The 27,230-nt window shown below is 38.4% G+C and overlaps 1 protein-coding gene across 1 annotated transcript in view; it reads left to right on the top strand.

The window, feature by feature from the left end:
* CFAP54 (cilia and flagella associated protein 54) overlaps positions 1-27,230 on the top strand; it is a 339,644-nt gene that overhangs the window by 192,293 nt on the left and 120,121 nt on the right. Inside the window, exons 45-50 of the mRNA XM_053586325.1 lie at positions 1,289-1,471; positions 5,588-5,674; positions 16,394-16,516; positions 19,689-19,742; positions 24,663-24,861; positions 26,346-26,425. Coding sequence (XP_053442300.1) covers positions 1,289-1,471; positions 5,588-5,674; positions 16,394-16,516; positions 19,689-19,742; positions 24,663-24,861; positions 26,346-26,425 — 726 coding nt within the window. The remainder of the gene's footprint in view (positions 1-1,288; positions 1,472-5,587; positions 5,675-16,393; positions 16,517-19,688; positions 19,743-24,662; positions 24,862-26,345; positions 26,426-27,230) is intronic.

The following is a 27,230-nucleotide window of genomic DNA, read 5'->3' as shown; positions in this document are numbered from 1 at the left end:
TCTAAGGTCTTGGGGGAAGGGATTCCCTTTATGTAAGGCCAGACTTTTCAGTTTACTTATGTTCCTATGCCTCTTGCTTATGCTTCAAAGGAAGAACTGGAAGTGGCAATCTGACTCTGCCTCCTCACATTGCATTTCACTTTCTGATTCTCCTTGTTCTTAAAGATAATGCTGTTTATGTTTTATTAAAAATGTGATTTAAAAAAATATATTTAACTTTTTGCATATGTGCACACAATTTCTTAAGTGATACCACACCTGAAATAAAACTTAGCTGGTGGGATATATTTAAAAAGCCTGTAAATTCTTTTTATGATTTTAAAGCAAATTTGTGAAATTGAAAATTTCAACAACTGCGTAGTATTTTAGAGTAGGATGCTTCATACTCGTAATAAACAATCTGACTGAAATTCTTTCCTGATACATAAAATAAGTTTATAATGCATTTGTCAACAGGAAATGTTAATTACTGAGATAACAAAAGAAGTACTCCTGAATGCATTGTAAAATTTAGTTTTGTCTATTCATCTTGTCTCCACAATATCTATCTAGTACAATGTTGATCATATAAATTACCCAAGAAATCTTGGTCAGCTTACACAAATCATGTTTTCAGTTAATGCAATTATAATTTTGGACTTAACCTCTGTCAGATTTAAACTTCTAAAATAAGTTGTTATTTCCTCTACTTATAGCTGGGTATAGTGGAAAGAATATAGATTTTCGAGTTAAGTAGATGTTATAAGTTTGGACTTAACCTCTGTCTGATTTAGACTTCTAAAATAAGTTGTCATTTCCTCTACTTATAGTTGGGTATAATGGAAAAGAACATAGATTTTTGAGTTAAGTAGATGTGACTTTGAATCTTTTTTTTGGTCATCATTAGCTGTGTGGACCTCAGGTAAGTTAATTGTTTAAGCCTCAATTATATTAATTGTGAGATAGTAATCCTTTCTCGTAATGTGTTAAATGAACACTAAATGAGATAATGTTTATGAAGAATTTACTAGCAGTGCTCAACATAGAAATGACCCTCAACAAATGATAATTTAATGTAATGATAATTTCTTTGAAAATAGTAAGTATCCAACTACCGTGGAATTTAAAAAGCCCCTCTTGAGTGATAAAAGCATTTGGAACCTATAATGATGATAATATAAATGATAAGTACCGTTTATTTCAGAGCCTAGTGTGCTAGGCAGGCACTGAGCACTTTGGAAAGTAATATACATTTCATCATTGAAAATGAAACACATAGCTCTTTATTGCAACTTGTTTTCCTTTTCAGGGTTTGCTTAGAACCACGCTTCCTCACCCCAAAGCTGAACATTGCTATGCTCAGTATGAAATCACCCAGCTTCTCCCAGGCATGCACCTCTTTTCAGATAGATTCAGGGCTGACATTTGCTCCGTGGTTGCAAGTCTGTATTATGTTATACGTGAACTGCATTTTGTTAAGCAAAATCTAATGGTAAGTAATTTGTAAAATCAACAAATCTTAATCACTGTGATATTTTTGCCCCACTTCATGCTTCTCAAATGTTGCTAATGTTCTTTTGGTCAGTTTTTTTTTTTTTTTTTTTAGCATACACTTTTATTTTTTATTTTATTGGAAAGAGGAATGTTGAATAAGTTAACATATTCATGGTTTTAAAAATCAAATCGTTCCAAAAGACATAGAGTGAAAAATGTTTCCCTCTCACCACTGTTTTCTTTTCTTTTTTTATTAAACCATAGCTGTGTACACTGATATGACCATGGGGCATCATTCACTAGCTTCACAGACTGTTTGACACACTTTCATCACACTGGTTAACATAGCCTTCCTGGCATTCTCTCAGTTACTGTGCCAAGACGCTTACATTCCACATTTACCAAGTTTCACATATACCCTTGTAAGATGCACCGCTGGTGTAATCCCACCAATCCCCTTCCCTCTACCCATCTCCTCCCACCCTTCCCTCCCTTTCCCCCTTCCCCCTATTCTTAGGTTGCAACTGGGTTATAGCTTTCATGTGAAAACCCTAAATTAGTTTCATAATAGGGCTGAGTACATTGGGTACTTTTTCTTCCATTCTTGAGATACTTTACTAAGAAGAATATGTTCCAGCTCCATCCATGTAAACATGAAAGAGGTAAAGTCATCTTTATTTAAGGCTGCATAATATTCCATGGTGTACATATACCACAATTTAGTAATCCATTCGTGGATCCATGGGCACTTGGGCTTCTTCCATGACTTAGCAATTATGAATTGGGCTGCAATAAACATTCTGGTACAAATATCTTTGTTATGATGTGATTTTTGGTCTTCTGGGTATATGCCCAGTAGAGGAATTACAGGATTGAATGGCAGATCTATTTTTAGATCTCTGAGTGTTCTCCGTATCTCTTTCCAAAAGGAATGTATTAATTTGCATTCCCACCAGCAGTGCAAAAGTGTTCCCTTTTCTCCACATCTGCGCCAACATCTCTGGTCTTGGGATTTTGTGATATAGGCTAGTCTCACTGGAGTTAGATGATATCTCAAAGTAGTTTTGATTTGCATTTCTCTGATGATTAAAGACGATGAGCATTTTTTCATATGTCTGAAGGCCACGCGCTTGTCTTCTTCAGAGAAGTTTCTCTTCAAATCCCTTGCCCAGCCTGCGATGGGATCCCTTGTTTTTTTCTTGCTGATGAGTTTGAGTTCTCTGTGGATTCTGGTTATTAAACCTTTGTCGGAGACATAACCTGCAAATATCTTCTCCCATTCTTGGTCAGTTCTTGTTTAAGTTTTAAACTCTACATATTTAAGATTCTTATCTAGACTTCAAAATAAAATGTATTGATTATTTTATTTGTTTGCACTTTTTGATACAAAGCAATGTCTATTTGATTTTGTTTTTTTTTTCTATCTTACACACACACATATATACTATATACACAAACATGAATGTATATTTCAGACAGTTGGTGAAATTGATCAGATGTGTCTGATCTTATGATCTTAAACATGGGAATCTAGTCTACTAGTAACTCACTGCATTAAGTTGTTCAGTTTTGTGTCAATACCAAACCATGAGAGTATTTCTTTATTGAGAAAAGTTTATCTTTGTGTCACTTGTTTTTTTCTCTGACAAGAGTGCATCTCAGAGAATAACAGGTTCTATTAGGTAAAAAGACAGACATTTCTTATTGTCCAGTGATATCCGTGAGTCAAAACACAGCTTTTCTTTCCTTAATCACAGTAGATGTCACAAATTTGAAGTTTGTTGCATTTTAAAAACAAATCAGTATATTCTAACTGTTGGTCATTTTATATCTTCCTCCTTCATCTTATTTTGTCTATTTTCTTCCTTTCTGCTCTTCCCCTCGTTTTTTTGTTTAATATCTTTTTTTTCTGTTTGCTTCTTAGTATCTATTCTTTCTCCTCTTCTGCTTATTTCTCCTTCCTTCATAATTTTCATCCCATTCTTTTATTTCCAATATTTTTAAACTTCTCTTGGCATATTTCTTCTTCTAAATTCAACTCTCTCTTTTTATTGAACATAATTGTTGCCCCCTGATATTAACTGTTAAATTATAAAACCATGTATTAAAGTGAAGAAGTTGAGAAATGCTTTTAATACTTGGCAGATTTGGCAAGAAATTGTTTATTAATAAAAATAAATGTTAAAGAGATTTATTCTGGATTGAGAAAATGGTTCTATCTTCTGGGTAATCTTTAGCTGCCTTATCAGATTCATATGTCATACATATCACTGCATTGGAAAGGAAATGAAAACTTTTCTTCTCTAAAGCTTAAGAAATTGATGTTTTTTCTGAATAATTGAGTAATTGGCAGCAATAAAACAGTGTGTTTCTATTTCTTACTAAAGAAAAGAAACAATCTCAAAGGTAATTGCCAGCTCTTAATGTTTTGTGCTGCATTAATTGTAGAACAAAGAACTGTGTCATGTTTGCAGGACATAATTGTAGAAAAATGTATTATATTATGTTTGAAATCATTTAAAACTAGTTTTAATCCCTTTAGAAAGCAGTTGATGTTAGTAGCTGCCAGTTGACTGACAACTAGAGGTTCCCTAGCTGAACTTGGAAGAAGTAAACAGTTTCTGTTTTGTATTACATTAACCTTCTCCAGAAGAAGCCCAGTGGCTAAGGAGACTTGTGTGGAATATAAAATTTGCTGTGGGACCCAGAGGGAGGAAACCATGGGAAATAGATTGTTAAATGGGGATCCCAACATTCCCTCTCCCTTTGGCAGGGTAGGATACAGTTGCAGGAACTAAGCTTCAGATTTGAGTTGAGGTCAGGAGCTGTTCCAATGTCTGGACAAAACTGTCCCCTCAACACCTTTCTCTGGATGGACAGTAGCTAGGTCAGTTGAAATATTGATGGTCTATAAGCCTTTATATATATTCAGGAGACCTCAAGAGCAATTGAGCTTTGGAGTTAATTCTAGAAAAGTAAAAATATTACATGGAGACTAAGCTCGTGTTTTAATCAGTAGAATATGTGCTAAGGCGAAGGCAAGGGCTTATTAGGTTTTGTTCTCATTCAACAGAACCTAACACACAGTAGACTTTTACAGATATTTTTATGCTGACAATAAAATCCTAAATGAAGACAAATGGCCGCTGACATTCAAATGAATAAGTAGGAGTTAGGGGACATGGATTGAGTTCCTTTGCTTTAAGTCAGGGGTGTCCAATGTTTTTATTGCCTCTGCTACATATTGGAAAAACTAAAGCTGTCTTGGGCCACACATTAAATACACAAACACTGGCTCAGCGCTCATAGCACAGTGGTTTCAGCGCCAGGCACATAGACCGAGGGTGGCCGGTTCGAACCTGGTCCGGGCCTGCTAAACAACAATGACAACTACAACAAAAAAATAACCAGGCGTTATGGCAGGTGCCTGTAGTCCCAGCTACTTGGGAGACTAAGGCAAGAGAATCGCTTAAGCCCAGGAGTTGGAGACTTGTGAGCTGTGACGCCACTGCACTCTGCCCAGGGGGACATAGTGAGAGTCTGTCTCAAAATAAATAAATAAATAAATAAATATACATACACAAACACTAAGGAAAGCTGATAAGCAAAAAGCAGGTCCTTGCATACTTTTTGTGGTATCAGACACCACAGACAATCAAAAAAAGTCCTTACAAAATCAGTTTGCAGCCCGTGGGTCCAGGTTGGGCACTCCTTCTTTAAAGTTTGCATTTATTTGATAGCTCATTTGCTGAAATTTTCCATAGGCTACAGTGATTTATACATTTATGTTGAGTTAATTTTTTTTCAAGGAAGATAATCAATTGGATTTTAACTTTTTCATGCTTAAGGGGATGTGAAACCTAGGTTTGGGGTGCTTAATGGCATCTACTTGGAACTGTAAGTCTCTGGTAGCATTTGAAAGTTCTGATAAAATTATTAAGAAGATTCCAGGCAGATCATTTCAATTATACCAAACAGTATAATCTCCTAGTCTGGAAAATCAATTAGTATATTATATAACATTTTCTAAATTTAATATTTGGCTAAATTTGATTATTAGGTTATTAACTTGATAAAATATATTTTAAAATGAAGAATGTTTTTCTCCTGATAGGTGCTGCCTCTCCTCGCCTTATACCAATATTTTGTTTCTGGAATTTGCCAAGACCTAGTCAGAAATCTAGAAGCAAGAATCCTTAAGGTATGTGCAAGCTTTTAAGACAGTTGATAGTCTTGAACTATTAAGGATATTGTCACACATTAATTTGATTCTAATACTCATAATAATAAGCTGATTCTAATGTGTTGGTACACTGCTATAAAAATAACTTACTCATCCTTATAAAGAGAAAGAGCCGGTTACTATGCTTGGGCCACAGTAAAGTGAGAACAGCTATACCTAGAAACAAGGCTTACCCAGCACCAGTCAGCCTGGAAATCACCACTTCTGACAGACTGGCTTCCTGGAGGAGGCCAAATGAACCAGTTTTCTGAAGTTCTATGAATTTATGTCTGAGGACCTTTATGGACATGATGGTATGTGAGTAATTTTTATGCACAGGCAGTTGAATTAACAAGCCCAGACAGACACTAAATTACAATAAGTCCTGTAATCCAGGGTCAGTGAAGATTTTGTCTATTATTCACATGCAGCTGGTTGGAACACCATGTGGAGTGGGGCCCTCAAGCCCCTCATTCGTTCTGCTCACTTCCCTGGTCACCCATGTTGCATGGTTCTCACTCTTGTTGAATTTTTTTTTGTACATGGATCATTTCAACATTTAGAAAATGTGTCCCCTGTTCTGTGCCTCTTCAACTCCACTATCAAATTCAGCCCTATTCTGTGTTCTACAAACATAGAATGTTTACAGACACATGCATTTATTGACAGGCAAATGCCTACTACAGTGTTTACCCAAGGCCTTTCTTTCTGTAGTGGACCTCACTGGAAACTGGGAAGACAGGAAAGTTTAAGTTGAGGCAAAGCAAACAGTTTAGAATATTGGCATCTGGAGCTTAGAATATTTCTTGGCCTCTCATCCAATGGCACCCAGTCAGCTATGTGCTGGTAAATGCTTTACAATTGGCTCCCAGCACCCCTCACACCAATCCAGATTTGTGGCATTTGCAGTTTCTATCTATGGTGAAAATATTACCATTATGGTTGACTTTAGGCTACTAACTAGATGTTGCTAAAGATGGACCTGGGACAAGATGAGTGCAGTCAGCTCCTGCAATCGGGAGTGAATAGATTGCAGCCCACCACTAGTTTAATCCTCTCTTCCCCTGTTTTGGAAACACTTTTTGCCTTCGTTCCCCAAATCCCTCCCATTTTCTCATGAGAGAAAATTAGACTTCCCTTTGAACTGTTCTTTCCATCCAGACCCGACCCTTGGGCCCATTCTTTTAGACCCAAATAGTCCATTAAATTCTATTTATAAATAAAGAAAATCCTAAGAGGAGTTTTGGTGCTGGCTATTAATATATTTTAACCAGGGAATAAATCGTTTGTTACTGACCCTGAAAGTTTGTGTATCACCCTCTCTGAGTTCCTGAACTCTCTTGCGAGCTCTTTTCCTTTTGAATTCCAGTAACACTTTGTAAAAAAACTGCATGTAATATTCTCTCCCTCCCTCTCTCCCTCTAGTACTCTCTTCGATATTTCAAAATTCTTGAGGCCAGGACCTGTATCTTATTCATCTTTTAATTACCTATAGCATCTGGAGAATAAATTCACATACTTGATATTCAGCAGTTAATTATTGAATTAAATTTAAAATATTCAGACATTTACCAAGAGCCTACTGTCCATACTCTCATTAGTGTTTAGTGGAAACTCACCAAAAAAATGCTTGGTAGATATTTATTGATTTTACTCTAAAACAGCATTTATTGAGTACCTCCTATTTAAAAGCACCATGGTAGTAACTTGAATCAAAGAAATGGAACTTGCTTATAATAAAATGAAAACTGGGACACCTAAGACAAGGTATATGCACCTGCTGTTCATTAATATTTCTATATGAGTGTGATGACCACTAAGTCTCTAGGCATTTAAGGAAAAATGGCTTTGAATCTTGAGGTTTCACCAAATAGGTAAGATTTAGACTTGAAAGAGTTACTATTCCTTAAGAAAGGGGAGGAAACAGGAAGGAGACATTCTTGGTGGAAGTTTGAAAGATACAGAGGCGAGAAAGTAGCAAGTTGTTCAGGCAGCAGGGGTGGATGAGTGATGCTGGAGTGGAGGGTTTGAGTGGAGGCTGCAGATATAACAGGAGAATGCCAGAGGGCCATGACTTGGGGAAGACCAGGGGCCCAGTCTTCAATTCCAAACTGTGAAGAGATGTAATGAGGAGGTTGGGCCATGGGAGAAATGAAATGAGGAGATTACAGAGTCAGAATTAGGAAACAGATGCATCCTGGGCTATCATTAAGAGGATAGAAGCCTAGAACATTAATAATGTGTTAGATTTACAGAGGCACTTAAAGACATAATCCAGAACAACATTTTTGGTTAGTTAACTTATTTCCTATTGTAGTGTAAGCATGTGATAACTGTTTTTGTCCTAGAGTGGTGCAAAAGCCAGTGAAGAACTAAGGACTCTTTCTGGAGCCTTAGGTTGGTGGGTGGATTAGTTACATAATTATTTTAGGGGGTGGGGAAACAGACTCTTGCTCTCTGGCCAGGGCTAGAATACAACGCTATCACTGTCACTCTCTGCAAACTCAAATTCCTAGGCTCAAGTGATCCTCCTGCCTCAGCCTCCAGAGTAGCTGGGATACAAACATTCACCATCAGACCTGGCTAATTTTTTCTTTCTTTCTTTTTTTTATTAAATCATAGCTGTGTACATTGATATGATCATGGGGCATCATACACTCGATTCATAGACCTTTTGACACATTTTCATCATAATGGTTAACATAGCCTTCCAGGCATTATCTCAGTTACTGTGCCAAGACATTTACATTCTACATTTACCAAGTTTCGCAAATACCCCTGTAAGAGGCACCACAGGTGTGATCCCACCGATCCCCCTCTCTCTACCCACCACCCCCTTCCCTCCCCTCCCTTTCCCACTTCCCCCTATTGTTAGGTTGTAACTGGGTTATAGCTTTCATGTGAAAGCCCCAAATTAGTTTCATAGGGCTGAGTACATTGGGTACTTTTTCTTCCATTCTTGAGATACTTTACTAAGAAGAATATGTTCCAGCTCCATCCATGTAAACATGAAAGAGGTAAAGTCTCCATCTTTCTTTAAGGCTGCATAATATTCCATGGTGTACATATACCGCAATTTAGTAATCCATTCGTGGATCGATGGGCACTTGGGCTTCTTCCATGACTTAGCAATTATGAATTGGGCTGCAATAAACATTCTGGTACAAATATCTTTGTTATGATGTGATTTTTGGTCTTCTGGGTATATGCCCAGCAGAGGAATTACAGGATTGAATGGCAGATCTATTTTTAGATCTCTGAGTGTTCTCCGTATCTCTTTCCAAAAGGAATGTATTAATTTGCATTCCCACCAGCAGTGCAGAAGTGTTCCCTTTTCTCCACATCCACGCCAACATCTCTGGTCTTGAGATTTTGTGATATAGGCTAGTCTCACTGGAGTTAGATGATATCTCAAAGTAGTTTTGATTTGCATTTCTCTGATGATTAAAGATGATGAGCATTTTTTCATATGTCTGAAGGCCACGCGCCTGTCTTCTTCAGAGAAGTTTCTCTTCAAATCCCTTGCCCAGCCTGCGATGGGATCCCTTGTTTTTTTTCTTGCTGATGAGTTTGAGTTCTCTGTGGATTCTGGTTATTAAACCTTTGTCAGAGATATAACCTGCAAATATCTTCTCCCATTCTGAGGGCTGTTTGCTTGCTTTACTTACTGTGTTCTTGGCTGTGCAGAAGCTTTTTAGTTTGATCAAGTCCCAGTAGTGTATTTTTGAAGCTGCTTCAATTGCCCGGGAGGTCCTCCTCATAAAATACTTGCCCAGACCGATTTCTTCAAGGGTTTTCCCTGCACTCTCTAGTATTTTTATAGTTTCATTTCTTAAGTTTAAATCTTTAATCCAATGAGAGTCTATCTTAGTTAATGGTGAAAGGTGTGGGTCTAATTCCTGTCTTCTGCAGGTTGCCAGCCAGTTCACCCAGCACCATTTGTTAAATAGGGAATCTTTTCCCCACTGAATGTTTTTAATTGGCTTGTCAAAGATCAAATAATGGTAAGTACTGGATTCACCTCTTGGTTCTCTATTCTGTTCCAGATATCCACTTCTCTGTTTTTGTGCCAATACCATGCTGTTTTGATCACTATCGATTTGTAGTAAAGTCTGAGGTCTGGTAGTGTGATTCCTCCTGTTTTGTTTTTATTTCTGAGTAATGTCTTGGCTATTCGAGGTTTTTTCTGATTCCATATAAAACGAAGCATTATTTTTTCAAGATCTTTAAAGTATGACAGTGGAGCTTTAAGAGGGAGTGTGTTGAAATTATATATTGCTTTGGGTAGTATGGACATTTTAATAATGTTGATTCTTCCGAGCCATGAGCATGGTATGTTTTTCCATTTGTTAACATTTTCAGCTATTTCTTTTCTTAGAGTTTCATAGTTCTCTTTATAGAGATCTTTCACGTCTTTTGTTAGGTAAATTCCCAAATATTTCATCTTCTTTGGCACTACTGTGAATGGGATAGAGTCCTTAACTGCTTTTTCAACTTGACTATTGTTGGTGTATATAAAGGCTACCGATTTATGGATGTTGATTTTGTAACCTGAGGCGCTGCTGTATTCCTTGATCACTTCTAGGAGTTTTGTACTAGAGTCCCTAGTGTTTTCCAGATACACAATCATATCATCTGCGAAGAGCGAAAGTTTGGTCTCTTCTGACCCTATATGGATACCCTTGATCGCCTTTTCTTCCCTAATTGCGGTGGCTAAAACTTCCATTACAATGTTAAAAAGCAATGGAGACAATAGGCAGACTTGTCTGGTTCCTGATCTGAGTGGAAATGATTCCAATTTAACTCCATTCAATATGATATTGGCTGTGGGTTTGCTGTAGATGGCTTCTATCAGTTTAAGAAAAGTCCCTTCCAGACCAATTTTCTTGAGTTTTCTGATCATGAAGGGATGCTGGATATTATCAAAAGCTTTTTCTGCATCGATTGAGAGAATCATATGGTCTTTGTTTTTTAATTTGTTTATGTGCTGAATTACATTTATAGATTTACGTATATTGAACCAGCCTTGAGACCCTGGGATAAAACCAACTTGGTCATGGTGTATAATTTGTTTGATGTGTTGCTGGATTCTGTTTGTTAGGATCTTGTTGAATATTTTTGCATCTATATTCATTAGTGATATCGGTCTATAATTTTCTTTTCTTGTTGGGTCTTTTCCTGGTTTGGGGATCAGGGTGATGTTTGCTTCATAGAACGTGTTGGGTAGTCTTCCTTCTTTTTCTACCTTTTGGAACAGGTTGAGTAATATAGGTACTAATTCCTCTTTAAAGGTTTGGTAGAATTCTGACGTGAAACCATCTGGTCCTGGGCTTTTCTTTTTAGGGAGGTTTTGTATAGTTGATGCTATTTCTGAACTTGATATGGGCCTGTTCAGTATTTCCACTTGATTCTGGCTAAGTCTTGGAAGGTGACGTGCTTCCAAGTATCGGTCAATTTCCTTCAAATTTTCATATTTCTGAGAATAAAGTTTCTTGTAATATTCATTAAGGATTTTTTTGATTTCTGAGGAGTCTGTTGTTATTTCGTCTTTGTTGTTTCTGATTGATGATATTAGAGATTTTACTCTTTTTTTTCTGATTAGGTTGGCCAGAGGTTTATCTATTTTATTGACCTTTTCAAAAAACCAGCTTTTTGATTTATTGATCTGTTGTATAATTCTTTTGTTTTCAATTTCATTTAATTTGCTCTAATTTTGGTTATTTCTTTTCTTCTACTGCGTTTGGGGTTGGAATGTTCTTCCTTTTCCAGTTGCTTGAGATATCCCGTTAAGTTGTTAACTTCCTCTCTTTCCGTTCTCTTGAGGAAGGCTTGCAGTGCTATAAATTTCCCTCTTAGAACTGCCTTTGCGGTGTCCCAGAGGTTCTGATAGTTTGTGTCTTCATTGTCGTTTTGTTCCAAAAAATTGGCGATTTCTTTCTTAATCTCATCTCTGACCCAGCTATCATTCAGCATAAGGTTATTTAACTTCCATGTTTTTGTATGAGTATGCAGATTCCTATTGTTACTCAGTTCAAGTTTTATTCCATGATGGTCCGAGAAGATGCAAGGAATAATTTCTATTCCTTTAAATTTACTGAGGTTAGACTTGTGACTTAAATGTGGTCAATTTTGGAGTAAGTTCCGTGGGCTGATGAGAAGTATGTGTATTCAGTTTTGTTGGGATGAAATGTTCTGTAGATGTCTGCTAAATCTAAATATTGGATGGTTAGGTTTAAATCTAAGATTTCTTTGTTCAGCTTCTTTCTGGAGGATCGATCCAACACTGCCAAAGAGTGTTGAAATCTCTGACGATTATGGAGCTGGAGGAAATCAAGTTACTCATGTCTGTTAGAGTTTCTCTTATAAATTGAGGTGCATTCTGGTTGGGTGCATAGATATTAATAATTGAGATCTCATCATATTGAGTATTACCCTTAACAAATATGAAGTGACCGTTCTTGTCCTTCCTTACTCTTGTTGGTTTAAAGCCTACTGTATCTGCAAATAAAATTGCAACACCTGCTTTTTTCTGATTACCATTTGCCTGAAATATGGATGACCATCCTTTCACCCTGAGTCTGTATTTGTCTTTTAAGTTAAGATGTGACTCTTGTATGCAACAAATATCTGGCTTGAGTTTTTGTATCCAGTCAGCTAACCTATGCCTCTTTAGAGGGCAGTTTAAGCCATTCACATTAATGGAGAGTATTGATAAGTCTGGTGGAATTTTGGGTATCGAGTTTTTCAAAGGTCCAGTAGACATTTTTAATCCTTTCGCCAGTGTGGAAGTTGGAGTTTGATCCGAAGTTTCTGAGTGAGTTTACCTTTGTGGTATAGGATTGGTCATTGTGGAGGATAGGTCTGAGAATATCCTGAAGAGCTGGTTTACTTATGGCATATTTTTTCAACATATGAATGTCATTGAAGTATTTAATTTCTCCATCATAAATGAAACTCAGTTTAGCTGGATACAAGATCCTGGGTTGAAAGTTATTTTGCTTTAGGAGGTTAAAAGTCGATGACCACCCTCTTCTTGCTTGAAAAGTTTCAGCAGAGAGATCTGCAGTTATTCTAATATTCTTTCCTTTGTACGTAATGGTTTTCTTTCACCGGGCTGCTTTGAGAATCTTCTCTTTCATATTAACTTTAGTGAAGCTAATTATGATATGCCTGGGGGATGACTTATTGGGGTTGAATCGTGCTGGGGTTCTGAAGCAGTCTGCCATCTGAATTTCAGATTCTCTAGGCATGTCTCGAAAAATTTCTTTCATAATTTCATGTAGAATCTGGGCCTCTGTGCCCATCGAGGCCACTTCATCATTCTCAGAAATCCCAATTATTCGTATATTGCTTTTCTTTGAATTATCCCAGAGTTCTCTGAGTGAATAATCCGTTTTTGCTCTCCATTTCTCTTCCTCTTTGACAGATTGGGAGCATTCGAAGACTTTATCTTCAATCAGAAGATAAAGAAATCCTCTCTTCTGCTTGCTCCATTCTGTTGCTGAGGGATTCTACTGTATTTTTCATATCTTTGAGGGCTGTAAATTCTTGCTTCAGTGTGTGTAAGTCTTTGGTTGTTTTGTCTTTAAATTCGTTAAATTTTTGAGACAACTTTTGAATTTCTCCTCAAATTCCTAATTCCATTTTATTAATCTTGTCTGCAATCCAAATTCTGAATTCGATTTCTGACATCTGAGCCAGTTGTTTATGAATGAGATCTTCAATTACATCTGCCGTATCTTTTCTTCGGGGGGTTGATCTATTCTGGTTATTCATGTTACCAGAGTTTTTCTGCTGATTCCGCCCCACGGTTATTTTACTCCCTTTGATTTTTCCCCTGGGGCTTTATCGAGGGCCCGTAGTACATTGTTGTGGCCTGAGGCTAATTTTTTCTAATTTTAGTAGAGATGGGGGTTTCACTCTTGCTCAGCCTGGTCTTGAACTCCAGACCTTCAGCAATTTTCCAACCTCAGCCTTCCAGAGAGCTAGGTCATAGGCATGAGCCACCATGCCCAGCCTAGTTATAGAATTGTGATCAGGAGAATAGCATGATTAGATCTTTTATATGTTAAGTGTTGGAGCAGAATGAGGGAGAAGTGGGATCTTACTGGTATAGCAGGATTGAAAAACCAGACCAGGGTTCTGACAGAAGTGGTGAAAGGGCAACTGATGGATTATACAGAGGAAGAAATGGCAGCAGTGTGAGCTGAGTTTGCTTATTCTTCTGAAATAATCAGGGGTCAGTGAGTGGGAAGACAGAAGTGTCAGTAAAGAAACAACAGACAGTGATGCTTTTTGACACATCAAATAATAAGAGATCACGCCGTTAAGTTTCCATAGGGTCCCTGTGTCTTTCCAGGAGAGCTTTAAGACCTCCTTGTGATCAGTGTGCCTGACTCAACTTTATTTTATTTATTTATTTTTTTTTGAGACAGAGTCTCAAGCTGTTGCCCTGGGTAGAGTGCTGTGGCGTCATAGCTCATAGCAACTTCCCACTCTTGGCCTCAAGAGATTCTCTTGTCTCAGTTTTTCTATTTTGGGTAGAGACAAGAGTCTTACTCTTGCTCAGGCTGGTCTCAAACTCCTGAGCTCAAGTAATACACCCGTCTCAACCTCCCAAAGTGCTAAGATTAGAGATGTGAGCCACTGCACCTGACCTTGGCTCAACTTTAGAACTGCCAACTTCTCAGAAGATTTATTCTTCTCAACATATCGAATGTCCCTAGGAAGGGTGCAGATGGTTTTGTGTCTGTGTGTGTGAAGAGTTGATTTATGGGCAGTTCTTTTTACCATCTGGCTTGGTTGTGTTCACAGTGTTGGCCACTTTTGAAAATATATGTCCATTATTTAAAGCTATTGCTTTTTCGAATGGTCAGAATGGTATGATACAACAAGGCCAAGATAGTCTGTGTATAGAGATTTTATAGGCAAGACCCAAGGAGACTAACCATACACAGGTACGGGGAAGTGTTTCCTCTTAGGGGTAATGAGAAAAATGGAAAAGCTAGACTTCTGAGAGAGTTCCTATGTCTCCTTATGTGCTTACTTTGATGTTATATAGCACTGGGGAGTTTGGTGCCTAATGTGTCTTAGACAAGAACCAAAGTATGCAATCAACATTCAAGTATATATGTATAATATATATATATATGTATATATATATAAAATTTTCTCTGTTAAAAAATTCCCCTGTTCCTTATTTTCATGTAATTTGCATATCCAATTTTTCCTACTTACCTTCTATTTATTTCTTTCAAATTTACATAATCTTGAGATTCCTAAGATAATAATGAAAGGAAAACAGAGAGTAAAATGGTAGACATGCAGAGGATAAGTTGATTTTTCTTTTTTTATGTTTTACATATCTTAATCCAATTTTGTATTTTATTCCCTGCTTCCATATTTTCTTTCCTCTGTTCTCTATAAAAATCACTAGATGCTTTCAAAACATAAGTCAGGTTAAAGCTTTCTAAGAACTTCTTGTCACTCAGAGAATAAAATGCGAAGTTCTTTCTCTGGTTTTTAGGCTCCACTTGACACCCTCCCTGGCTGCCCTTTCCTCCCACCTCTGCACTCTCCTCCCTCCCTGAGCTCTTGCCCCATGCACGACCTTTGTTACTGAGGTTCCTTCAGCAGATTTTTACTTGTCCCTTAACGTCATTCCCAAATCACCTCTGTCAGGTCTTCTCCACTGAGAATTCTTTCCTGAGCACAATCTTGAAAACAGTTCCTGTTAGTATCCTCTCCAGTGGTTCTCAATCTTGCTGCAACGAAAATAATTTTATGGTTGGGGGTCACCACAACATGAGGAACTGTATTAAAGGGTCATGCCATTAGGAAGGTTGAGAACCACTGCTAAGCCTTTTCTTTTTTTTGGCCGGGGCTGGGTTTGAACCCGCCACCTCCGACATATGGGACCGGCGCCCTACTCCTTGAGCCACAAGGCACCGCCCTGCTAAGCCTTTTCTTGTTGCTTATATCTTCATGTGTTACTTACATTTAGCTAAATATGCATCCCAATGGAATGTAACCTCCAAGAAGGCTTGGTGCATAGGATGTGCTCAGTAAATATGTAGAATGAATGAATGGAAATAAGAATTTTCTTTTCTTGCTTCAATTTCCTGATTGATACTCCTTCTGGATTCCATTCTAAATAAGCCATATGAGATGTATAGTGATTAATCAATTAATATTCTTAAGCATATGTCTTTAAAATTGACAGTGTCCACTAGTTATGGATAAGACATCTGATCGCCGTCTCTGTGTGGGTACATTGTGAAGTAGTCTCCTGGTTTGATTTTCCTCAGAGTGTTAGAAAACCCCAGGACTGTTTTGTTTTCTTTGTAAGCCATAGTTTATAATGTGAACAAAATAATGATTTTTTAAAACTTTTTACAGCTATCATATTTTTATATGTTTGCCTCTGATGAAGTGAGCGACATCTGATAAATGCCCGTTGTTGTGAGCAGCTGCCTGCTGCTGTTGTCAGCTCCATGGCTCATTGCACATGTAAATGAGCGTGCTCACAGACACCCACGCCTTCCTCCACTTGCGTCTAGTACACATTAGTGCATAGCGCATTACCGACATTTAGCAGAAATTCCAGATCTCAGGAATTGGATGATTTTTCTCTAACCTTTTGTTATAAGTCAAACAAATTATTTAATTAAAAAGTGTTATTTTTGCTTTCTTTTACAGATAGAAGTCCTTATAGATTTGGGATTTTTTTCTGATGCTTTTAATGAGATAATGCATATTGTTTATGGAAAAAACATGCCTTGCTCAATACCCGCTGGCTATAAACCTATTGGAAAAATGAAGGTAACCTGCAATTTGATTCAAAGCCACTTCTTTATTTTCAAAGGTTTGTTCCTAAAATGTAGGGATGTACTCCCACAGAAGAATATTTATAAGTCTTCAGTACTCCAGACCTCTTTGGTAAGCCTGGTTACAACTCACATCAGGTTTTCATCAGGCTTCATTTATCTGGAATGGAAGTGTGTTGGGGATGAGAGGAGATGTGGCTTTGGAATAGATTTTTGCAGTTGAATTCTGGCTCACAGACACTGCTGTAGTTACCGTGGCCGTCTCATTAGACACATTTATCAGCCTCTACCTCTTATATTTTTGGGGTCTAATCTTATCATTTCTGGTTAATGTTCTTCATCAAAATAGTCTTTCCTCATACCTTAGTTGGATCTTTTTGATTTTTATACTTCATACCCAAGAGTTAAGAATGTGCTGTTCAAATTTCTTCTGACTTCTGTGAAAACATCCCTCTATTTTGTCTCATTGTTTTTGATTTTAACGGAGATAGTTTTACCTGGCTTGCTTAATTTGTATTTTGTAAATTGGATAATTGAAGCATCCTTGAAAATGAATACTGGAGTTGACTTTAAAGCATAAATTAAATCAGAGTGAGCTGTCATTTTCCTCGGCTTTGGTTTTCACGGTGATCTGGGGATCACTGGGTGATCTTGCTTCAGGCAGATGCTTAGACTCTCACAGGCCCACAGTAAAGGAATTAGGAGACAGTGACTCCCTTTGCCTGGGGCAGATGGTGTGAGAGGAATGAGTTGGACAGATGCAACACAGTGCTCACTGGGTTCAAATCTGGAGGACTTTAATGAACCTGGGGAATGGGCTATAAGTCTTGAAAATCACTTGCATAAGTGGCCATTATATTCACATATAGTATGTCCATTACTTCAGCATATTTCCCCAAAACATACATGTTTATTACTCCATATGACTGTTACAACTTTCATTATTTATTGCAATAGGGTAAGTGTGAGGCCTTCCACAGAACATCCTAAGAGGAACATCTATTATGCAATAGGATCCATGCATATTTGTGTGTGTGTGCACACCCCATCTATGTTTGTATCTGGGGTGTGCATATACAGTCCTGGGGATAGAACACAGAGTTAACACATCAATGGAATTATTGATTTCCTGGAGCTTATAGTCCAGTGAGGGAGTCCAGGGAGATGAGAAGGAAAGAGAAACCAGTTGAGTAGAGTGAGAAACAAGGTAGAGTTTGTTTCAATGGCCAATATTTTCACAAAAACAAACAAAAGGTCTAAAACTATTTTTCACATGTAAATTCCAAACTTCGTTTTTATCAACTAGCTTTTGTGGGATAAACGAGTGGGTGAATTATATCCCAGTGGATTCTGATTTCAGATTTTATAGTCTGGAAGTTAATTTGCAGCGTTCCAGCTTCAATTGGGAATTTAAAAACTGTAATTAAAAGAGGAAATGCGTTCAGGGTTTATAATTAAAATAGGTGCCAATGTTATTAGGCTGCAGGCTAGTTATTTAAAAAAGGGATTGATGAATTAAATTTCACTTTCAAAAGAACTGAAAAAGTCTTCAGAATGCTATTGGGCTTTTCATATTCCTTTTAAAAAATCTATATTTTTAACATTATACTCATACTAGGATTCTGCTCTTACACCAAGTCTAAAGTCTCATTATTAACTCTCTTCAATTTATACCATCAAAGATCTCCTCCTAGATTTCGTTACTTTTCTTTGTATTATGGACAATAAAAATGTCTTCAAAGAAGGAAAAAAAATGTTTAAACATTTACCAATACTTTTTCCCAATAAAATCTATATGTGATATATTGGTTTGAGTTTCCTCAAAAGCAGATCCTGAGACTAGAATTTGAAAACAAGTTGCATAGTTGGGAAGAGATTCCAGAAATTATAGTGAATGAGTGCAAAAGTTAGATAAAGAAGGGAGAAAACCAATCCAGAAAGTATTAAAGGGAAGGTAACTGCTGTGGGCAACTGTGGTTCTCAGAGATGAGATAGAACATTTCTCTTGTTCTTCACTGGTAAGGAGAGACTTGTAAGTCTCTCCTGAACATTCTTATGGCCACAGAATGACCTTAAACAAAGAGGTACAGGTGCTTGAGGTAGGCTATCATTCAGGTGTGAGGAACCTATCCAAAGCTTGGTAACTTCTTGGTGACCACAGGGATGTGGGAGGAGCCAGTACTGGCTTCTGTGAAAAGGCATCTTTTTTTGTGTGTGTGTGTGATTTTTTTTTTTTTGGCCGGGGCTGGGTTTGAACCCGCCACCTCCAGCATATGGGACCGGCGCCCTACTCCTTGAGCCACAGGCGCTGCCCGAAAAGGCATCTTTTAACAAAGGCTTTCTGTACCAAGAGGCATGCATCCTACTTGATGATAACACAGCATCCTATGACAAACTAAATGTTTGCAAAGGCAGAATTACATTTAGAACCAAATGTATTAACAGGAAGAAAACCACAAAAGTAGTCATTATGACTAGAAATACAATGTTACCTCAAACTGGCAAAGATTTTTTAACGTGGTAATATTCAACGTTGTTAAAAGTTCAATAATCTTGGCATTTTCATACTCCGTGGGTGGGTGTGTAAAAATGAGCCAGTCCCTTCCAATTTTCTCAATATATTTTTATCTTCTGACCTAGAAATTCCGCTTCTAGGAATCTATCCAAAGACGATAATCAGAAAGGCAGACAAAAATAGTCATTGGTGTTGTTTAAACTGGTGTTGAATGGTGAGGTGGCAGTGGGAAGTGTCCCCCTTAGATGCCTAATAATTATAAGAAAGAAGTTATACTGCATTTGTAGGGTAGAATATGACCTACTTTTAAAAATATATATATTATGTACCTATTAGACTAATGGCATGGGGAGAAAAGTATGCTATTGTGTTTAGTGAAAATGGAAAAGAAATCTATACATAATTTAAAAAATTATATCAAAGTGAAATTGGTAGGGAACATATCAAAATATTAGCATCAATCACCTAGAGGAAGTTGACTTATGCATGATTTTCACTTTCTTCTTTATACTATACTATTCTTTTCTCACTGGAATAAACATTACTTTAACAATAAAAATGGTAGCTATTCATAATTTTAGAAGAATGTATTAACAGTTTCATTTAAAAGAATATTCAAATCATCTTGTTTCAACTCTTTATATTTTAACAGATAGTTCAGTCATTTGACCCAGGAAAACCTCTTTGCAGTAAAGAAAATATACAGGTGAGGAGGAACAATATTTCATAAATGTTGGGTATTTAGTGTGGATAGTTTTTGAGTTATTTCAATCTATTTGGTAGGTTTAATCTTTGGTTTTGAAAATCTGCTGTGTGCCATGCTTTTCTGTTTCTAATAATAGGGTTTTGCCTCAAACTTCTTAGAAAAGAGGGAGGGTTGGATCCAATTGTTTTCTGGTTGGGCAAATAGCAGTTACTGCTTCTATTTCGTAATTACAGATACGTATTCAGTTTGTTCATCTAGCCATGTCAAGGATCCATAATCTTAATATTTATCTTGATTACCTGGGGGGCAATGGCTGACTTTAATTGTAAGAAAAGGATTTTGTACATTTTGCAATAGCCTACATCAGGGTGGGGAACCTACCCCCTCAAAGCCACTTATGGCCCCCCAGACCCCCGAGTGTGGACCCTTAACTGAATCCAGACTTCACAGAACAAATCCCTTTTAATAAGGGGATTTATTTAGATTCAGTCAAAAGGCCACACTCAAGGACTCAGAAGGCTTCAACCAACTATGTCAAGTATCTCTAATCTTAATATTTATCTTAATTAACTAGAAGGTCATGGCTGACTTGGATTGTAAGAGAAAGACATTGTACATTTTACAATAGCCCATGTTCTCAATATTGCTTTTGATTATATTATTTCTGTCCAATTTCTGACTGTCAGTCAGTGGTTTGGAATGTTTTCATTTGGCATTTTCAGAAGCAACTCCTCAACTTCAATAGTTTTCACAAAAAGAGGATTAGGCTGCCCATCTAAATGTATTTGTTCCAGTCGCTGCATGATCGGGGTTTAAGCATTTGATGCCCAGTTAGCATTTAAATATCTTTAAATTTTTAAATAATCATTTGAAACAATCTTAGGGGTAGTGGCATTCTGTCACTGAAGGCAGTTCTATGTGGGAAGGAGTTTGTAGAATGAGACAACAGTTAATACAGAGACGTGCAACATAGTTTTCGTAATTTTTTTTTTTTTTTTTTTTTGTAGAGACAGAGTCTCACTGTACCGCCCTCGGGTAGAGTGCCGTGGCGTCACACGGCTCACAGCAACCTCTACTCTTGGGCTTACGCGATTCTCTTGCCTCAGCCTCCCCAGCAGCTGGGACTACAGGCGCCCGCCACAACGCCTGGCTATTTTTTGGTTGCAGTTTGGCCGGGGCTGGGTTTGAACCCGCCACCCTCGGCATATGGGGCTGGCGCCCTACTCACTGAGCCACAGGCGCCGCCCAGTTTTCGTAATTTTTTGAATGCTGGAAAACAGCCTTCTGTTTTATTAAGTACATTTTTTAATGAAAGATTTTGAGAGAAACTTCCTGAAAATTACTTTATTTTTGTCTTCCATGATTTTGATGAGCACATCGCCACCTTTCATTAAGTATAGTCTTATTACTTTTCTATCATTGTGCATTTTGTTCCACAAAGTTTACTTTTAATTATTCTTCAGATGATTCATTGCTTTTTCCTAAAAATTTATTTTAATTTATAAGCAGATTGCCTGAAATGAAAGAACCAGAATGAGGGAGATAACCGATCCATATTCATATTTCATTTCAGTGTTACAAGACCTTGGGGAGTTTTGGAATATTCATTTCTTTCTAGTCATAAATGCCAGGGCATCCTAAAAGCACTTTCTTAAAGAGTTGTTTTCAGTGTAAAAAGGATGTCTGTCTGATCATTTCTTTTTATGCAAAAAGAGACTAACAGAATTATGGAAAGCTGATTTCTATTAGCCAATTAATTAAAAAAGTACTGTTGGTCTGCTTAAGACACTGCAGATTACACTTTATATATATCTTTTTGCATAAAGGGAGAGAAAGAAGTGTTAAATAGCATTACTAATTAATCTTCTTTTGATCCTCAAGTGTTTGTATGTAATTGTCAAGGCTTATTAAATCACTGCTGTGGAGAAAAGAGAAAAGAAAAAACCTCCTCTCCTTCCTCCTCTCCTTCCACCTCCCAACCCACCTGAAGTTATTTCTCTAGACTGGGAGGGTTGGCCATTATCCTACAGCGGTAGTTTGGTTGCAGCACCATCTCAGGGGTTGCTTCATGTCCGGCTCTGCTGCCTGCCCTGATTCCCCCTCTGAGAGGAGGTGAGCAAAAAGGAATGAACAACAGCAACAGCCTCCCCACTGCCACCACTGCTTCAGAGTCTTCCCCACACTGGTATTTCTTTGTGTTTGTTTATACAAGGCAAATAGTTTCCCTCTTTTCCCCAACATCTGCCTTTTCTATTAATTCAACAAATTTTAAATAAGAGCCTATTATGGTCAAGGTGCTGTTCTGATACTGTCAATCAAATATGTCAGTCAATCAATAATACAGAAAAATGTTAAGTTCTCGCGGAGCTTAAGTTTTCATGGGCAAAACAGCCCGTGAAATTGATATACAGGCCAGGTGCAGTGGCTCACACCTGTAATCCTAGCACTCTGGGAGGCTGAGGCAGGTGGATTGCTGGAGCTCAGGAGTTCAGGACCAGTCTGAACAAGAGCAAGACCCCATTTTTTAAAAAATAGCTGAGTATGGTAGCGGGTGTCTGTAGTCTCAGCTACTCAGAAGGCTAAGGCAAGAGGATCACTTGGGCCCAAGAATTTGAGGTTGCTATGAGTGACACCAAGGCACTCAACCCAGGATAACAGAGTGAGACTCTGTCTCAAAGAAAAAAAAAAGATATGCAAGTGAACATATAATAAATACATACATTATATTGCGTATTAGAAGAAGAATCATGCTGTGAGAGAAAATAAATGTAGCAATGCATAAAGGGAATTAGGTCACAGGGCTAGATGAATGGGATGATCAGGTTAGTCTTCACCGAGATGACTTTTATGAACATACCTGAAACAGGTGAAAGTGCGAGGCATACAACATCTGGAGAAAGAACCATCGACAAGGAGGGCGCAGCAAGTGCCAGGGTCCCAACACAGGACTGCCTAGTTTGGCTAGAGCTGTGTGAATGGTAGGGAAGATGAGGTCAGAAAGGTCAAGTTGAGAAGGACCTTGTAGGGGCACCCAACTCAGGCTCTTAACTGAGCAAAATGAGGTGCCACCGGAGTTTTGAGTAGGAGTGTGACCTGATGTGTTTATGTTTTAAAGGTTAGCTAATCTGTTGCACCTGCTGTGTGCCAGGTATGGTGCTTGTGCTGTCCATCAGACACATCACAGTCAACCAGCAACGCAGACAAACTCCCAAACTGTGTGTGTGGTGGTGGTCCAAGGGGAAAAGGAACACAGCAACTTTGGACCTGCTGAGTTTGAGATGTCTGTTAGATATTCCGGTAGAGGAGTTTAGTCAGAAGTTGATCTTGTGAGTCTTGAGTTCAGAAGAGAGGTTGGAACTAAGGAGAAAAACTTGTGATTTCATCACCCAGCCTTTAGATGAAATTAAAACCTTGAGCCTGATTAAGATCATCTAAGGGGAGGGAATGAAGAGAAAGAAGAGGCCTGAGTCTCAGGACTGTCCATTATCAAGAGGTGCAGGAAAGGAAGAGGAATAGGAGAGGAAGGCAACTGAGGGATGTGGTGGCCTGAAAGCCAGGAAGAGGAAGTATTTTCAGGAGGAGTGATCCATAGGGTGGGATTTTGCTGATGAATCAAGTACCACAGTTCACTGAGTCTTAAACAGGAATTTTTTTTCACATTTAATATCTCTAAAATAAGAATGCATTTTATAGTTGGTGGAAAGTGACAATTTAATCAACATAGGAGATATTGGTGTCTTAGATTGGAAGTAATATGTTAGAGGAGGACTGAGAACTGATCACTGGATTTGGCCAGGTAGAGGCCCTGGTGACCTTTACAAAGGTTTTAGGTGTACGGATGGAGTAGGTTTAAAAGCAAATGAAAGGAGGGAAATTGGAATATTTACAGTTCCAGAGTGTTGCTGTAAAGGGGAGCAGAGAATTGGAGGGGAGGGGAAAGTTGGGATATAGAGAGATAAGGGTTTTTAAGATGGAGGAGGTGACACTATGTGCTGATAGGAATATGTCTGTAGAAAGGGAAACATTTACGCGGTTGTAGAGAATGGCTGAGTAAGCCACCGAGGTCAGGAGCGATGGCCTAAGTGGTGGCACCAGCCTTGGGTAGCAGGAAGGAAGGGAGAGCTGTGGCCCCTAGATGAGCAGGGCACACTGACTTCTTCAGTCTTCTCAGGAAAGTGGAAGCGGCAAGGTTATTAGCTAGGGATAGGGTGGAATACGGAAGGGAGGGTTAGAATTTCAAGCAAGGAAGGGCATGAAATGGTTGTCTGAGAAAGAGAGGGGGAGGGAATGTACCAGCAAAATGTAGGAATATTGCCAGGCACTGTGGAGGTTTGCTTAGGTACTTCAAATAGGACCATAGCTGTGTGATTTTCTGCAGCCCACCTCAACTGCAGGGGTGCAGACCCTAAGAAGGTTTAGAGTTGGACTTCAGAGTTGGGGCTGTGATTTTGCCAAAGAAATACATATGCACAGGAGGGGGGCTGCTCTGTGTTCAAGAAGGGGTTCTAATGATTAACCTTGGACTCTAAAGTGAGTAGGAGGAGTGCTTATCCAGCCCTCCCTTCCCATTCCCGACCTAGTGTCTGCGATTTACTCAGAGTGGATGGCACGCACACGGGTGACACGAACGTTCCTATTTCCTCTATTTTGATAAGGTGCCCAGGTTCACCCTGCTACGTGTAGCAGGGAGGCCTCTGGAAACAGGTCAGCCGGGGAATGACAGCAGCTCTGTTGGACTGCAGGGGTGGCTTGGACATTCCTTTTCTCTCTCCACGGACCTGCCGTTTATGGTACCCAGGTCCTTCCCTGTGTTCTTTCACCCAACAACAAATGGGGACTGCAAAGGGGACTGAAGCCGATAATAAACGTAAAACTATTTTACGATTTTTCTTTTTTCCCTTTGCATTTTTCATTTTTTAGGCACTTGATGAATTAATAAATAAAGGATTGCCTCCAATTCTAGTTACACTTGGCCGACAGCATCTCTTAAAAAAGTTTGTTTTCGTGAAAGCATACTTTTTCATAAGCGTGGCCGCGACAATAAATTGTACTTCAGAAAACACGTTCTGTCTTGGACATGTTGCTGACAAGAGCAAACCAAACCTTCCAAACTTGAAAGGTAACTGTTTTATTTTTTGCTTGTTTCTTTTTCTTCTCCCTTTCTCCAGCTATTCCTAATTCTATCCCCACTAATCCATATGAATGAACTAACATATATTTTTCTATTGATATATTTTTTTCCAAGCTCATAATGATATGCATATGTACTTAGGGCTAGGCATATACAGATACATACCTACCCATATATATCCATATTTATGCACTTCACGCACACAGTAGGTTTTGCCATTTATTTACAAAATAGTATACTCAGATTTTTCTGCATCATGTATTTACTATGCAGAAAATCTTCACTGAAGCCACTCCAAGTGAACTGCTTTGCTTTAGTCACTGCATTGGCTGTGTAGTATGCTATGCTGTGATAAGCCCATGGTTTATTCAACCATTGCTCCCTTCGTACACATTCAGTTTGTTTCTAAGGAGCAGTGCCCCAGTCCTACCTCTCCATATGACCCCAATATTTGTGGGTCAAACTCTTCCTTGGGTCTCTTATGTACTGGCACACATTTCCCGGTTCTTCCTTACCAGTGTCTTTGTTTTCTCTATCTTCTATCTCTATATACTTTGATGGGATGTAGAAGCCTAGACTTATACAGTCAAATCAATGTGTAAATGTCATGGCTTAATCCAGCAAAAGTTTAGTTCTTGCTGGGACTTAAAAGGAGCTGTACTTCACCAAGCTTCTCACATGCCAAGTGCTACTATGTTGCAGAGGCACCATCTGCAACATGACCTGGTGATTGCCTAGAGAGGGAAGAGACGGAGTGTGAAGTGACACAGGAGCTCTTACTCGCCTCAGTCTGGACCTCTTAGTTAACTGGATAGAGACCCTGTCTAAATGCAGAGAGGCTGAGGAGTAATATCACCTTGCCCAGGTGCTGAGGAGGCAGAGGAGCCTGCGGGCAAGTGAATATGAGTGGTCTGAGTCACAAATCTTTAGAAGTGTTGTTATTTTTCCTGGCCATCAGCTATGTAGTGATAGAAGGTGAGGTCAGCAAGGTGTGGAGTGGCGGGGAGGTAACAAATCTTTGCTGCGGCATCAGGACTCCTTTACCTCTTAGCCTCTGGACGGCTTGTCTGTCCAGCTCTTCAGTGTCTTCTGGGGGGCCAAGGACGTGAGAAGCACTCATGTAGGACTCACGTTTATTTGATCATGTGTGGGTTCATGAATATTTGTGGGTCATTGTATACTGACACTCATTTCATGGGTCTTCCATACCCAGAATCCTTGTTTTCTCCATCCTCTGGCCTTTCACTCTCTCCCTTTCTCCCTAGGCAAGAAAGTCCAGCCCCAGATCTTCCTGCTGGGCTTTTCTCAAAGCCCCAACCTTCCCCATACTCAGCTGACCCCTAGATCCAGAGCCTCCTAATTTGGGGAAATAGCCAGGTATCTGGGGGTTGGAAGAAGTGGAGAAGTAAGGTGTGTTAAGTTCTGTTCCTTTATAATGCTTTTCCCCTTTGGTCAAAATTTTGTCTTTACAGAGCTATACTCAAAGGATAATGGATACTCATTTTGTAACCTTTCAAAGGTTAAAGAAGAGTCCACTTTCAGCATGTTAAAGGTAAGTTTGAAATTTTTTTCAAACCATAGTAAATCAGTTACCAAATGTAATAGTAGGCCCTGGGCAGGTACACTTTCAGGGTTATGTTTGCTCTTGGGAGATCAGCTATCTATTCTTGCATAATAAAGAATGGGTTGAGGCCAGGGATGGAGGAGTTTACTCCTATGAAAAAAGTAGATCTCCTGAGATGTCAGGCTTTGACTTTTCAACCTGATTAAAGTGCTTCAGAAAATATGATTTATTATTTGATGGGATATGAGTATTCCCTGCCCTTTTCTCATTTCATAATAATAATGATGACAACAGCAATGACAGCTGCCATTTATTAATGCTTAGGCATGATAGGCATTTTGCATGATTATTTAACTTTTACAACTTTGTGATGTAGGTATTAATCATTTTCGAACCATGCTATGCTGGGACATGAGAAAACTGAGACTTAGGCAATATAAGAAATTGACTAACATCATGCAACTAATTAAACACAGATCCGAGAGTAGAACTTACATCTTTTTGATTCAAAAATCCATGTTCTTAACCATTATCCTCAATTTCCGGAGTATTCACATAATATTCCTGCTCTGTACTAATCAGATTTTAAAGACCTGTTGCTTAAAAGATTAGTTAGTCCCTTTATCTTCTGCCAAGTCAGATTTCTGTTTACTGTTGATTGTCTAATGTAAAATCTAATTATCTTTGTATTACCAATGTAGGTGACTGTAATTTGGACAGTTGATTCTCATTATTCATGAATTCCATGTTTGCCCATTTGTCTAGCCACTAAAGTTTATTTGTAAACTCAAAA

The sequence above is a fragment of the Nycticebus coucang genome, chromosome 3 (assembly GCF_027406575.1).
Source record: "Nycticebus coucang isolate mNycCou1 chromosome 3, mNycCou1.pri, whole genome shotgun sequence".
Lineage (NCBI taxonomy): Eukaryota > Metazoa > Chordata > Mammalia > Primates > Lorisidae > Nycticebus > Nycticebus coucang.
Note: the sequence above shows the minus strand (reverse complement) of the source record. Positions and strands in the feature narration are given on the sequence as shown.